Source organism: Thunnus albacares, chromosome 24, assembly GCF_914725855.1.
Source record: "Thunnus albacares chromosome 24, fThuAlb1.1, whole genome shotgun sequence".
NCBI classification, from domain to species: domain Eukaryota; kingdom Metazoa; phylum Chordata; class Actinopteri; order Scombriformes; family Scombridae; genus Thunnus; species Thunnus albacares.
This window is the reverse complement of record NC_058129.1, coordinates 6,129,230-6,144,047: the sequence shown is the minus strand read 5'-3', so window position 1 is coordinate 6,144,047 and position 14,818 is coordinate 6,129,230. Positions and strand designations below refer to the sequence as shown.

Sequence of the window (14,818 nt, the reverse complement as noted above, 5' to 3'; positions counted from 1 at the left end):
TGTGGGTTTTGAGTAATGATCATTGATTAATCTATCTATAGATTTTTAGCCAAGCTAGTGGCATGGCTCTAGGGATGCAAATGTCTATCTGTCCATCCTGGAAAACTAATGACATTCCCATCAACCTCAGCTGTGTTGTGTTTGGTGATAAGCAGCAAATGTTAGCTATGCTAACAGACTAAACTAAGATAGAGAACCTGGTAAATATTACCTGCTAAGCACCAGCATGTTAGCATTTAGCTCAAAGTGTCACTGTACAACCTCAGAGAGCCACAAGCATGGCTCTTAGTCTTGCTTGGATGAGCTCATGTTGTTTATTTGGTAAAACTGAAATGTCGAAAAAAATGATTGAACTTAATGTGCAAGAATAAAGAACAAGCTTATAGACTGTCATTATCAAAAGGTTCAACCATGTAGAGCACAAACATCTGTTTTAGTTATCAGTTTTACCACAGATAGAGCAAAAAGGTTCAAACACTAATTCTGCTTATGCTATTTGTGTTTCTTGACAGTAGCCTGATATCAGACAGCTGGCTAGCTAATGTTAGCTACACAGCTAATTAGAATCCCCACATTCTCAGGGCTTCTCTTGCTAACAGTTAATCCCTCGACAGCAGGAAACCCACAGTGCATTAAGTGTGCAGTCTTTTTTCAGTCTGTCTCTCTTGTACATTAGATGTGACCATTAAATTCACTACGAGGTAGCCAGAGCCAGCTAATCTCCAGGAGTCGGAGACGCCTGGAGTCAAAGTTTACAGTCATGACTTAAGACGGCTAATGTAGCTTGATTTTGACTATGTAGACATTTGACACACTGTGGAAAGACAAAAAAATCATCAAATTAATTCAATATATCACCCAACAAGAATTGCTTAAAGATCCCCTCCAGACATGTATTAAGATATAGGCTGTATGAATACTCTGCTTGGGACAATAATATTTCTGATAGGCTATACTTTTCTGTGGAAAAACCATAATTACTACTTTAAATTCCTTATAATTGCCTCTATTCCTTCTCCATTAACAATCCAGAATCTATCAATATGTAAGTATTTTTCATTTCAGAGGTTTAACTGCTGAACACAAAATATCTCCTACTTCACTGTAAAGTCCATTCTCAGTGTTTGTGCATTGGAGGCTTCAAGTTTCCACGTCACACTTGTGTAAGTTGAATATTGGCTCCAAACTAGTTGTGATGTCATAAATCCTGCTCATAGGCCCACCCCCAAAAATCTGATTTTCAGTGAGCACAGAGAAAATGTCCACTTTTGGCAGATTAATGTGAAAACAGCCTTCTAGTGTCAAACACTGCACATACATCATCCTGTACAGTGAAGCTCAAACATTCAACCGTAGGAACAAGAACAAAAACATATTTTTGAGTGGAGGAGGACTTTGAAGTCCAGCCATAAGGATACTATTAGTCTTGAGGAATAAAACATTTTTAGGACAGTTGTGTAAGAAAATAGGACGCTAAGCAAGTAAATCTTTTTGTTTTGTCTTTATTCAAGTAGTATTTGACCAGAGCAGAGCTGGCTGCGGCGATAGAGGACAGAGCCCCTCCCTCCTTCCATCCACATCACATAACCCACTTACCCAAGCTAACATCTCTCCCTCTCTCTCCTCTGTTTCTGTTTTTCTCTCAGTCTGCCTGCACCCCTCTCTTTCTCTCTCTCTCTCTCTCTCTCGCTCTCTCTCCGGGCAATGCCATGATCTCCCCTCTGCCCGCTGTGGCGTTGAAATGAAACCAGCCCGCACCAAGCTGGCACTGGCAAAGCACACATGTCTTTTTGGTGCCGCAGTTTTCCGGTTCACAACGAACGGATATAAAAATGTATTTCAGCAATACTGTAATGACTCTCTATAACCTTCATGTGTGTTACAGTTGTTACATAACCAAAATAGTTATTTGTCTTTTTGCCCCTCATGCACAATCTCAAGACTGTGTTACTAAATGCTTACAAAACACTCTGAGGTTTTGAATTTTCATGAGAGGACTTAAAAATAGAATGAAATGAAATTATGCGAGGCTCATAATAGAGTCATGGGTATAGGTCTGATCCTGTGCCGCTGTATGGTAATTATTCATTCCTTTCTTTTTTTACTGATACTTCATATTAAACGAATGTGTTTTCCAGGTTTGGTTAGGACACAGAGATATGAACAGGGAAGATCTTAGTCAGCACAGGATACAGATTGGTCACACAGCATGAGGAGGAAAGCTCATTGGCACTGAGCCATAAATGTATAGTGGTGGAACCATGGCCCGTTTGGTAGCCTGCAGCCGCCAAACGAGGAAGCAAGTCTGGTTGTGGGGCTCGATATTACTACCAATGATGTGAAAGGAAAGGAAATTATATCTAAAATAGTAACAATAATGTCTAAGCAGTCTTTAAACCATGACATAGCAGGGGACTACTTTCTCTGACTCCACAGGATACACAGCTATGGTGGAAGAATACACTGTAGCTCATAAAAAAACACTAAGAATGTATTGCCAAGCTTAATCCTCTTGTCTATAACAGAGCATTGCATCTGATAATCCAGTGATAGCATGAGGTTGACTACTCTTCTGCTCCTGTAAGTGATAGCAAAATAAATCCTTGTCAGTTTCTAGGGTTTTGTGACATACAGGGTGATAAGCGTTATCAGTCATAGTTCTATTAAAGTGGTCAATGTGGATTGATCACAGCATGTGGTGGGAATTAAATTTCGCTGTATGAATAAGTACCGTAGACTTGCCTTCCCCCTCTCCTCCATTATCACTGTAACTTTACCCTCCATCAAACCCGACGAATGACTAATGTCTCTTTCACACTGCCTTGTTTTGACCCTTATCACATCACTTCTCCTCCTCCCGCTCTCTGCTGGAGCTCTACCCCCCCCCCCACCAACCACCCCTCCCTCCTTCCTTCTTCCGTCTCTCCCCGAGTGGTATCGCACTTTAGGTATGTATTTCCATCTCCCGCCAGAGAGTCAGCAGGTGGGCAGCCCAGCGTGTGCGCACACGCCTCGTAACACATAAATGATTTAAATTAACCATACAGCCTGTACAAACACACGGCCAAGGAATCCTCATCAATGTTTCATACAGACAATCAAAATGAATTTCAGATGAGTGAGGAGCTTTCTAGCTTTGCATTACCTGCCCTGAAACTTTTTTTTTTTTTTTTTAAGAGAGAGGTGGGCTCAGATTTTCTATGAACTAGGACTGTATGGATTATGAATTATTGACAACTCCCCCATTCCCCACCACACATCAATTCCCAATTCACACAGCTTTATCACTGCTGTTTGGTTATTAGCATATGTTTTCAGCAGAGATAATGACAGTGACCAGTGGAAATGATTTCAAGCAAGCCTCAATTATTCAATAAACTCGACTGGATAATCACTTTCATTCAGGGTGTGTGAGAATTCAGATAAGCAGAGTTTTGGCTGTGAACTGACCCATATTCAATTTAATCTCTCTCTCTCTCTCTCTCTCTCTCTCTCTCTCTCTCTCTCTCTCCCTCTCTCTCTCTCTCTGCAGCACTACCACACTGACTGCTATGTCGTGATACCACTAGTATCTAGGAAATATCCTGCTAACATTGTTTGTCACATGGCATATGTTCTCTGTCCCCGGCATATGCTGCTGTTTTATCAACAACTAGCTCTGCCTCGTTATCATCATCATCATCATCATACACTACAGCGCAACAGAACAGAAGAGGAAATGTGTTAATAAACCGAAGAAGAAAAAAAAAAATTACATCTGACACGTATCAAAGGCGCTCTGCTCAACAGCAACATGAAAAATAAATGATCGCAGCTCTGCAAGTTTCCCCCGACTTAACTTCCCCATTTTTGCGCGGGAGAGAAAAACGGTGATATGATATGTAATCACCGTGTACTCCATATGAACCCCTGTTCACTAAAGCAATTTGAGTCACTTCAATGTAATTTCAGAACGTTCCCTCGGGATGGCCCTGAGGCGGTATACCACCGCAGTGCGGGGGAATCCCTAACCGAGTGCCTGTCCCCCTCCCCTTCTGCTGCTATAGAATGGTAAAAATAGCACTGTCCCTTATTGAGAGCAAACAACAGGGAGGTGATTGAATTGGGCTTTTCCTCCTAAATGACAGCAATTGCCTTCAATATATAGGATAATTTCCTCACTGTCTAATATTTCATGATGTATTGCCTCATAACAAGGGAAGAGAAGGCGAGAAAAAAAGAGACACAAGGAGCCAACACTTGTAAATGTACACCATTTTTCTCTTAAATGAACAAAGCTACAGTGACAAACCGTACACAATCTTTACTTTTTTTTTATAGGCGTATATCATATTCTTTTTCCTCAAAGTCATCCTCCACTCAAAAATGTATTTTGCTTTTTGTCTCTTGAATGCTTGACCTTCACTGTGCAGAATGATGTATGTGCAGAGTTTGACACTAGAAGGCTGTTTTCACATTCATCTGCTGAAAGTGGAAAGTTTCTCTTTGCTCACTGAAGAGCTCAGTTTAAGGTGAGTACCTACGAGCACCATTTGTGTTCATCACAGCTAGTCTGGAGCCAATCGTGGGCCAGTATTCGACTTAAACGATGTGGAAACTTGAAGCCTCCAGTGCACATACACTGAGAATGGACTTTTCAGTTAAGTAGGAAACATCTTACAACAAAGAGTTTAACTTCTGAAATGAAAAATATGTGAATGAGGTCCCAAAAGTTTGTCATATGCTTAAATAATAGATGCACTTAAAGAAGACAGAGCTCGAGATTTCACAGATCTTTTGTTTAGGGAGAAATATCCAAAATCGGGCCTCAAAGGAAGAAGCAGTAGATGATTATCTGCTGCTCCAATCAGTGACTCACGGTGTCTACCCAAACCAAAGAAACAGACCTTAGGCCTTAAGAACCACTCATACAAACAGATTTGCTCTTAAGAGGCACTTACAAGTGATTTAAGAGAACTTTTTCTCACATTTAGAATTTTCTTTCAGGTTCGAACGAAATTGACAAGTGCCCCAGTCCTGTTGTAGGAGTCATGTATAGATAGTCTGACTTTATCTAAAGAGGGGAAAAAATGTTTGACTTCAGAATAATGAGGCTTTAGTCTGAATGGGTTTGGAGTTTTTATATGTTATAAAAATTAAATGACATTAAAGTTCTGGCACAGAAACTTCTACAGTTCAGTAGCTGTCAGAGAAAGTTCTCTCAGTCTGACAGCAGTCTCAGGGTCTTTACGCAAGTGGCTGTCAGGGGGAAGATGCTCTGTTTTAACACCGCAGTTAGCCTAATGTTCTTCCTTATAGTATCTGCATGATTTTGTCAGCACTTCCTCTCAGCACGGACCAATTTGCCTTCTAAAGATGACTTTTAGCATCCTTCTTTATTCTTGTCAGAGTACGATGCTGCTCTGATGACACGTCGTTGGCCGCCATATTGAAATTTTCTAATTTTCTAATTCATTATGTTTTCTTTTGCTGATTTCGGCAGTGTGAAGTTCCTCATTTTACTCATGCGTAATGTTTTTTGTGAATGATACTTTCCCACAAACGGAACAAAACAGGTCACCTTAGAATAATACAAAAATATTCTTGCACGAAACCCAGCGTGGATCTCACTTATATGATGCTCCTGACTATGAATCTCACTATTCCAATCATTCTGATTATCTTATAATACAACAATCAACAATAATCAAGAGTGGCTTTTCTTTCATTTCATTCCAGCGGGGCTCTTTATTCTCCTTCTTAAACCTCATATATCTGCTGTCTCCATTACAGTAAGTGGAATCAGACTTATGACCTTTTCAGTAACACCCATCATAAATCAAGTTCATAGTTTACCTGCCCCTTTTTATTTGCTACAACATAACGGCTGCTTGAGTGGCACCGAGAAAGGAAAGGAGGCCGGCGCCTGTCAATTTTAGATCCCCCCAGGCCAACACATGCAGTGTCTTAAAGGTGTATGCAGCTCGGAGCGAGGCTATTATCATGCAGACGTGAAGAGCAATAAGATCGCTGTAGAGTTAGGATCAGTAGAACGGGGTAAAAATCATGAGTCCTTTCATTGGGTTGACACTGCAAACCAGGAAGTGCCCGCTCTGCTCATTCTAAATCTTAGTGATCATCACTTCATCCTACAGCGCGCTCTCTCCTGAGGCCAATTACATTCCATCAGGCAGGAAGCCGGATGCCGGATAAAAGACATGCGGGTATATTAAGCCACACTCAGAGCACAAAGAAAAGACATGCTCTTTTTGCATTGCTGGAAGACCTATATAAGATAATTAGGGTGACATAGTTAGTGCATTGGCAATGTCTGATTCCAAGATGTATTTTATGCAGGAGGGCATGTGGTTACCAGGTTGTGTACTTGAAACCGAATGAACCTTAACGTCTAATAAAATCATCCTGATGTCATTCAGCAGAAATCCACATGCATACATGTATCTCAGTTACACTCATCAAGGCGAACGAATCAAAGAGAAGCTAGTTCATGAGCTTGTTGTGCTGTCTTTTGGGAGCCACTGCAAAAAAATCTAAAAAAAAAAACAAAAAAAAAAACAAACAAACCCAGCAGCAGGAACATTTGGAGAAAGAGAGCGATCTTTTCACCTCTCCATAATGACAGATTTTTTTTTTTCCTCTTTGACACCCACACACAGCCGTGGGTGTATGGATGACTAGCTTGTTCAGCCTGTTACTGCAACTATATCCACAGTGCAAACTCTGACCATTTTCCCCTGTGTGAGGAGCTCTACCTTCATTGTGCTGTAATTTAATTTCCCCAAATTATGATGACTTTCACGTGGCACAGATAATGGACTGGAAGGCCTCGATAGCTCTTACGGCAGCAGAGAATCACGCCTGTTTGTCCATTTCGGCAAGAGACGCTCACGGTAATGAAAACACACCTACACAAAGTGCCCTTATTTTGCACTTAAACTTTCTTAATAATAGTATTTTTCAAAACACATTACAGTGCAGACAACACTATGCTGTGATGCTTTCATTTCCACCTCCAAACCTTCCATTAAACCAATTGTCCAATATCAAAAAAAACCTTTTAAAAACCCTGATAGGACTGCAAAACAGCACTAACAAGTGACACCTTCTCAGGTGATCCATTCTTAAGTGTACAGCTAGTTTCCAAGTAAGCACTGCCTCAGCACACACATAATCTATTTTGCCTTGCTCTGATCTTGTCCTAGTATGTGTTTCTCATCAGCAGAGGCCCCCGGCACACCACAAACAAACCTCAGAGGTAATTAGTGCCTTTCTCAGACGCTTTAGCATCTGCTAGTGCAGGAGCTCTCGCACCACGAAGACGTCGGGAGTAGCAGAAGCTGACTTTGTCGACCTGCCCCGCCAGGTGGATTCTTGGACGAGCCAGATGCTTTATTCACTTGCTAGGGTATTTCGATCAGCTACCACCTCCTCTCTCTCTCTCTCTGCGTCTCTCGTTTCACTGGATTTCTCAGATCTTTGATCCTTTGCTTTCTCTGCTCTTTTCTGTATCACTCGGTCACTCAATAAATCTTTAGATCTAATAGTTCTCCACTTCTCTTTATTCCTCACTCTCTTGATCTACTGATTGCACTAGTGCAATGTCCAGTAAAATTCCCAGGGCTCATAGTGCTGCAAGAACCACCTTCTACTGGCTTGGGTTGATGAAATGAACTCCCACTACACATCAAATAAATCCAGAGTATAGATGTGTATAGGAGTCAGGGGAATATATAATGTGAGGCAGCAAACAGAGATCCACTTAGGAATTAATCATCAATAGTGAGTATGAAGGGACTGTACACAAATTATTGGGGTGAGGAAGGGGGTGAAGACACACCCCAGTGTTATTAATATTTTCTTTGGACTTCCCTCTCAATATTAGAAAACTAAAATACTGATTGCTACAACTAGTTTCACCATTCATTATTTAATAATTATAATACAGACAAACTTAATATAGCACATTTAAGTTATTATACTGTCTCATGATGCAGACTAAAGTGAAGGAGAATACGACTGTTGGTAGAGAGAACATTTAATCAGTAATATCCATGAAGATTTACATGTTGGTCCTGTTAGGTGGTTGAAACGGAGACAGGATTGTGCACACTAAAGCCATCACTGGTAACTATTTTGTTTAAATTTTATTAATCCTGCATGGGAAGGCTAAAATATAAATTTGGGGTGAGAAAAAACTTCAAGGATGCTTTTCTACTTTCAAAAAAGTCAACCATTCCTTCAGCAAAAAGAAAAGAACATAATCTTCCCCATTTTCTCACCTCCTCTCCTCACTAATAATTTTTGTACAGTCCCTAATAAAGCACTTAACCCATTACAAGAACCAATCAGTCTTTTACATTCCCTTCAATACAGACTGCACATTCATATGCATGCACATATATTACCTTGTAATACCTGTGATTATTGACTCACACTCATTTGCTACACCTCAACCTTAAACCCCACATTCGATGCCTAACCTTTACCCTTTGTACTGATTTATCTGTCACTTTGTTAACCTAATGCTCTTTGACTTAACCTTAACCTCACCCCAGCTCCCAAAATTAACCACCCTTCTCTTAACAAGGTCATCAGGTGCTTCAATTTTGTCTTGGTTTTCTACAACAGTGAGAAGATTTTGGATTTCTCACACCTTTTACTCACAAATTACACTTTATATGCTTGTGTTGTGTTGCATTCTTTCTTTTTCTCTTTGTATAATAGAGAGCGTCACATCAAGCCTGGAATTTAGCGGCATTGTTTCTTCATCTGCAAATCTGTGTTCCTTGTAGAAAAAAAAAACATTGAGCAGGATTTCATCATAGCAAGCAGTACTTGTCTCAACAAACCCTCAACTTTTAAAACTGGTTTGCAGATTATGCCCGTGGGTCGCTCCGCTAGACTGATGAAGTGGGTTTAGTAGCTGAAGTTTTATTGAAATGAATGCATGATGGAGCCTATAGCAACTTATTTATGAAAGAAATGGAGAGAGCAGCGTTTGTCGAGGCTCTGCTGTTTAGTGCTGCTCGGTGGATAAAGCATGGCACTGTCATTGTCGGGACAAAAGCACTCATTATCCATTTCCCTCCGGTAACCTCCCCCCCCCCAAAACTGCAGACAGCCGCAGCATTGTAGCTTGCACAAGATGAAAAGCATCCACCAAATGTCAAACACTGGTGCAAAAATAACAAACAGCTTGACCGGTCTTGTTTTGGCTTCAACACTGGATAACAGCCAGAAATTGTTCGTTTAATGAGCGCAGATGCACATGTGCAGTCCCTCGGTGCTTTGGTGGCAATGAGAAATAGACCTAATTAATCATCACTTTAAGTGTGATCTCAGCTGTCTGGCTCCCTGGTTGATCAGCTGCCTTCATACGCTCTGTGGAGAATAGCCTTGTTGGCTTGCTGGTTAATATTAGCAACTGAACTCTTGGCAAACAAAGCTTTTAGCATGGATCATGAAGGCTTGGCTAAAACAATATGCTACAATATGTTACATCACTGCATGATAGCATCCCATGCAACCAAGGGTATATATACTACAAATTCACAACAGCAAATACATTTTGAGAGATGTAATGCCACTTGGAATATGTTTTTATCAACACGATGAGGAAATATTTTATAATGAATGATGAGTGGCTGACAAATGAATGTTTTGGTTAAGTTTAGGGAAAGATTGTGGTCTTGGTTTAATACTGAAAAATTAAAAAGCAGGGCTACAACTAAGAATTATTTTCTTTGTCAATTAAACTGCTGATTATGTGTTATGGTATATTATTCAACCTGGAAGGTGCCTCATTGAGATTAAAAATCTTTTTTTACGGGCCAAGATAGCAACATAGAATAAAACAGAGGTTACAAAACAGGATAAAATATGATGAGAATCATCGAAGGATTACAAAATGCATAAGTTCAAAAAGATTCAGCAAGATGGTGAAACAAAAGCAATATGTATACCATTAAATATACCATAGTAACATCAGAAAACAGTGAAAAAAAAGTCCAAATAGCTTGCTTTGCCCATTCAACAGTTCAAAACCCCCAAAAGTATCACTTTACTAGACAAAGAAAAGACAAATCCTCACAAGTGAGAAGCTGGAAGCTCGACTACTCTAAATGTTTCAGCTCTAATTAAAAGTGATCTGAAGCAGGAGACAGTTTACTTTACTAATATCTGACCGAAACTTCAACCTTTCCCCAAAGCCAAAGTTTGTGCATCCAACACTTTGTGCACCCACCATCCACCCTGACCACCTCCTTGTGACTTGTGTGTGGCATAACACTTCCTTAATGTGAAAAATCATTGCCACTAAACATAAACCGGGCAATAACCCAGCAATTACTTGTACATTACCCTTAAACCATCTTTGTCAAAAGAAATTAGTGGTATAAAAGAATTTGTAGGAGGCAGAGGGCAAAGTACAGGGGTGCTTCAACCCAGAGCACTAGCTGGAAAATCAAAGCTAGAAATCACCTGGTGAAGTAATCGTTGAGTCATTAGCATTGATCAACACCCGCCCACACACACACACACATCCCACCAGACACATAATGATGATTTTCTAATATGGCGCAGGAAAAATCTAGCCTTTTTCCTCTTTTAGTAGATCTGGTCAATAAGGATCAGACATTACATGTGTGGAAAGATTTTCTGTACATTTTTATGTCATGATGCTTGAGTTGATAGTGTATATATAGGAGAGGTTGAGGAGTAAACTTCTGCATCCCTGACTGATCTAAATTTGACTCCTCATGACTGCAGTGCTTTAGTGACTGTATTGTCGTAAAAGCGCACAAGCTCACCAGCCATCATCTCTAATAAAAGTCATAATGGTTACACCTACACAGGCACACGAAACGTGTCAGCATAGAGGTGTTGATCTGGAATCGGTGTTTGCTGCTTGTGGGTTTTAAAAGCCTGGATCCAAAACCAATTACAACGTCTGCACCTGAGCAGGTCATTCAATCTGCTGCTGGGAGACTTAAAACATCATATTTTCCTGCAAAAAGAAAGGAAATCCAGCTAATGGGGTGAGGCGGTGTCACTCGTTTCCGATGCAATTTGGGTCATCGTCAGCTGATATTTTAAGAACAGCCTGAAAAACAATAGCCTGAAGTTACTTCACTGCATGTGGGTACACGTGTCAACACAGCGTCCGGCTCGCAAATTAGCAAATCCAATCAGAGTTCCCTGATAGCTGTCTGCTCTGTGGGCCTCCTGGGAGGACACTCCTGCACTCCTGAACACTGTTAACTGTGGCTCAAGAGGTTAACAAGCACAGCAAAGTGAGGCTTCCTCCGGCTGTCGGTTATGAAGGTTAAAAAGATTTAAATGTTCTTCAGTGCATGACTTGGAGAGTCTACTATGCGCTCAGTGCATATTTTCCACGCTCTGTGCTTTGCATATGCATCGTATTGATTGTGAAAACACAGTTACAGCTTTCCATCCCTTCTCTCAGTCAGTCGATGCAACTGTCTGAGGATCAGCACTGTTGGAAGCAGGACCAGGAAGCTGCAGTATTATCTTTTATTTTTACACCCAGGCTGAGCTCTCTGTGTATGTAAGGTAACACTGTGCTGCCAGTCTGTGAGATAAATATGTTTTATTGCTTACAGGAAACCCAACCCATCCATCTCACCATCACATAATGGTCTGAAAGGAAAAAAAAAAAAAAAGAAAAACTGGATTCACGTCAGCACTTCCTACTACAGTCAGCCAGCCAGCATACTGTACAGCTAAGGAATCATGTTGTGTGAGTGCCAATACATTTCTGTATCAGCTCAGACAGACATGGGGAGAGGGGCTGCGTGCATTATGCGCTTGAGTAAACACAGAAAAACAGCAATTGTGTGATGGAGATTCACTCACCATGTTGACTTCTGACACCATGTCTATGCTCGCCACGTCTATGCTCATCCCGACTGCAACAGGGGCCCCTGGAAGAGGTTAAACAGCAGAATATGTATATAGGCCTACACCTCTACACCTGACCACAACACTGTGAATGGCGCCAAAAATAAAGCTGCCTACGGCGTGAAGGAGGATTAACGGGGAGGGGGGTAAACACAGCACATACCTCCAAAGTCCGGTCTCAGTCGGATATCATATCCCTTCAGCAGTTTATCCACCGTCTCCTTGACGAAAGACATGTTGCCCGGTTCATTGACGCTGGAATGACATCAAAAACAAGAGCAAAACATCACCTTGACTCCTGTATCAATCAGCCAGGGCAATAACCTTGACTTCACTAAATGACAAAAGCACTCACCTTTTCGCGCAACACACAATCGAACCGACAACCAGCGCGGAAAAGACGCGAAATTGACGAACCCTGTGCAAAGCCAACATCACCTCTTTCTTTTTCTTTTCTTTTCTTTCTTTTTTTTTTTCTTAATTTGTTTCCTTGTTTACAACCACAACAAGAGCGAAGAGCCCTCCCGCCTCAATCAACAGTCGAGACGGTTCCGGACGCTCTTCAAAAATCAGAGTAAATCCATTGATTGCCCAAGAGGAGAAAGTCGGGCTGAGAGGAGGAGGGGGGTGAAAAGTCAGCGGCTTGCTATGGATGGAGTCAGATATGAAATATGGGCTGACATCGCCTCCCTGTCATAAATACTGGCTCTGCTTTTTCCTTTGCCGTCTCTGCCTGTGCAAGAGCATTCAGGAGCTGAAGCGCATATTGATGAGGAGGGTGCGCAGGGATGCTGCTGCTGGTGGCGGTGAAGGCACTCGGCTTGTTCAAATGAGAGATGAAGCCCAACACTTATACACTGTAAAAAATGCCCTCCAGTAGCTGCAGTACGGTCTGTGAAGTGAGATTTTTTTTTTTAGCTTATTTTGGAGTGTGTGTTGCCAACAGGGAAAGTAACACACTTTCAATCAACTACTATCAACTTTTCCCATGGTGGTCTTAAATTATAAATATATGTATTTTTCTTAAACTGTCCATTTACAGTGTCAAAAACTGTTTAAAAGGACATTTTCAGGAGTTGCAGGATCCTACAATTCCCATAATGCAGCTCAGTAGCATCTTTTCATTAGACCCTCCATGGCTGGTAAATGTCTTTCAAACTGCACATCCCAAATTATTAATTAAGATTTTCTGTTAAAAGAATGGAAGTCTAATTAATCAAAATAATCCTGATGACATCATCAGGGTTATTTCTCATGACATCATTATAAAAGCTCCCTTCAGAGCCACAGAGGACATTATACAAATGTATGTGTGAAAACAGTGAAGTTCTTCTTCCAATTCTTCTTCTTTTCTTTTCTTTCTTTTTTTTTTTTAGATGAACTCATTACTCCATGTTGCTTGATAATTGGACTTTTTTTAGGCTATAAATCTGAAACTGGCAAAAATTAATTGGAATCTAGTCTAATCAAATCACTTTCCCTCCACTAACATTCAACATTTTAGTTCTCACTCCTAGACCAAATTGGCTTGTTAAAATGGACATTTTTTACAGTGCTCCTCACGCCATCTGCGCCAATCCCCTTCCCCTGTGTTTCCTGTAAAAATGGCGGGACCCGAAATATCGAAGAGGGACAGGCTGCATTTATCAACCCATTAATCGATGGTTGTGATTGATCAGCCTGTTAATCGTCTATAATGGCTCCTTTTCCTTATCTAAAATGTGGGGCTCTGCCATCAATTATTTAGGTTGAGAAATATGGGAGTCGATGTTGGAAATTCCGTGGATAATTGGGACCGTGCGTGCACGCGCGCGCACGAGCGAAGGCGCTCGTTAATAAGTAATGTGTGTGTGTGTGTGTGTGTGTGTGTGTGTGTGTGTGTGTGTGTGTGTGTGTGTGTGTGTTGTGACATTTCCTACCTGGTGTCATAGATGGCGAACAACTTCTTGTTTCCGTCAACAGCATTCCTGAAAGAAAAGGGCGATAACATCATTAATTATTAAAAAAGAAAAAAACTGGAAACACTGATCAATTAAAAGGCAGGTGAGCGGGCTTATGAACTGCAGTTTTGTTAGGTTTAGTTAATTGATCTGTGTGGTCTGTATAGCTTCTGTTTCTACCCAGTTTTGTAGCCTGCGGTAAACCAGAAATCTGAAACAGTGAGATGCCTGCAGGGCAAATATTGAAAGTCAATTTCCTCTGGGAGACCCCCCCACTAATCCCCCCCATCCTCTCATCATCACCACACACACGCACACAGACACACACTTGTGCAGCTTTTTTTTCTGTCTTTCCTTTTCTCACACACTTGTCCAACCGGTCTGCAGGAGCTGTCCGCACCAGGCGTGGTGCTGAAATCAAGCTCCCGAGGGGACATTACATTTCCCGCAGCTTCCATCCACACACACACACACACACTGCATCTCCAGACTGTTTCAAGAAAGTAGAGGGAGGTTAAAAATCAGACACTAATTACCGTCTACGAAACATGGAACTCGGCTACCCTCTTATGGCAACCGTCAGGACGATAACGAGACTTTATTGAAGAGGACTTGTTTACTGGGAACTTTTGCAGACACTCATATTCAAACACTGAACTGGCTAAACCAAATAAATGCAGCTTCTCGTTATTTTTTGTATTATTTCACACACTAACCCTTCGGAGTAAAAGATCTCCATGGGGAGCGGACCACTAACCCCCGTCCACACACACACACACACACACACACACACACACACACACACACACACACACACACACACAGTTATCTCTTTAACAGAAAAAACAACCAGCAGCTCGGCATTATTGTATCTGATTTTTTTATTGTATCTAAGTTTTTTTTCGGCGCCAGGCTGTTAAAGCTCACATTTTATTGTTATATGTATTGTATGCCAGTGA

General features: G+C 41.1%; 1 protein-coding gene across 3 annotated transcripts in view; it reads right to left on the bottom strand.

The window, feature by feature from the left end:
* Positions 1–14,818, bottom strand: part of LOC122976597 (gamma-aminobutyric acid receptor subunit beta-3-like) — a 63,909-nt gene that overhangs the window by 25,702 nt on the left and 23,389 nt on the right. For 2 of the 3 annotated variants that reach the window (XM_044345168.1, XM_044345169.1), the window contains exons 2-4: positions 13,839–13,886; positions 12,083–12,174; positions 11,875–11,942 (exon numbers count right to left, since the gene is read on the bottom strand). In XM_044345168.1, the coding sequence (XP_044201103.1) occupies positions 11,875–11,942; positions 12,083–12,174; positions 13,839–13,886 (208 nt within the window). Of the gene's footprint in view, positions 1–11,874; positions 11,943–12,082; positions 12,175–12,274; positions 12,724–13,838; positions 13,887–14,818 lie in introns of those variants that run through there. The other variant, XM_044345170.1, reaches the window with a different exon arrangement.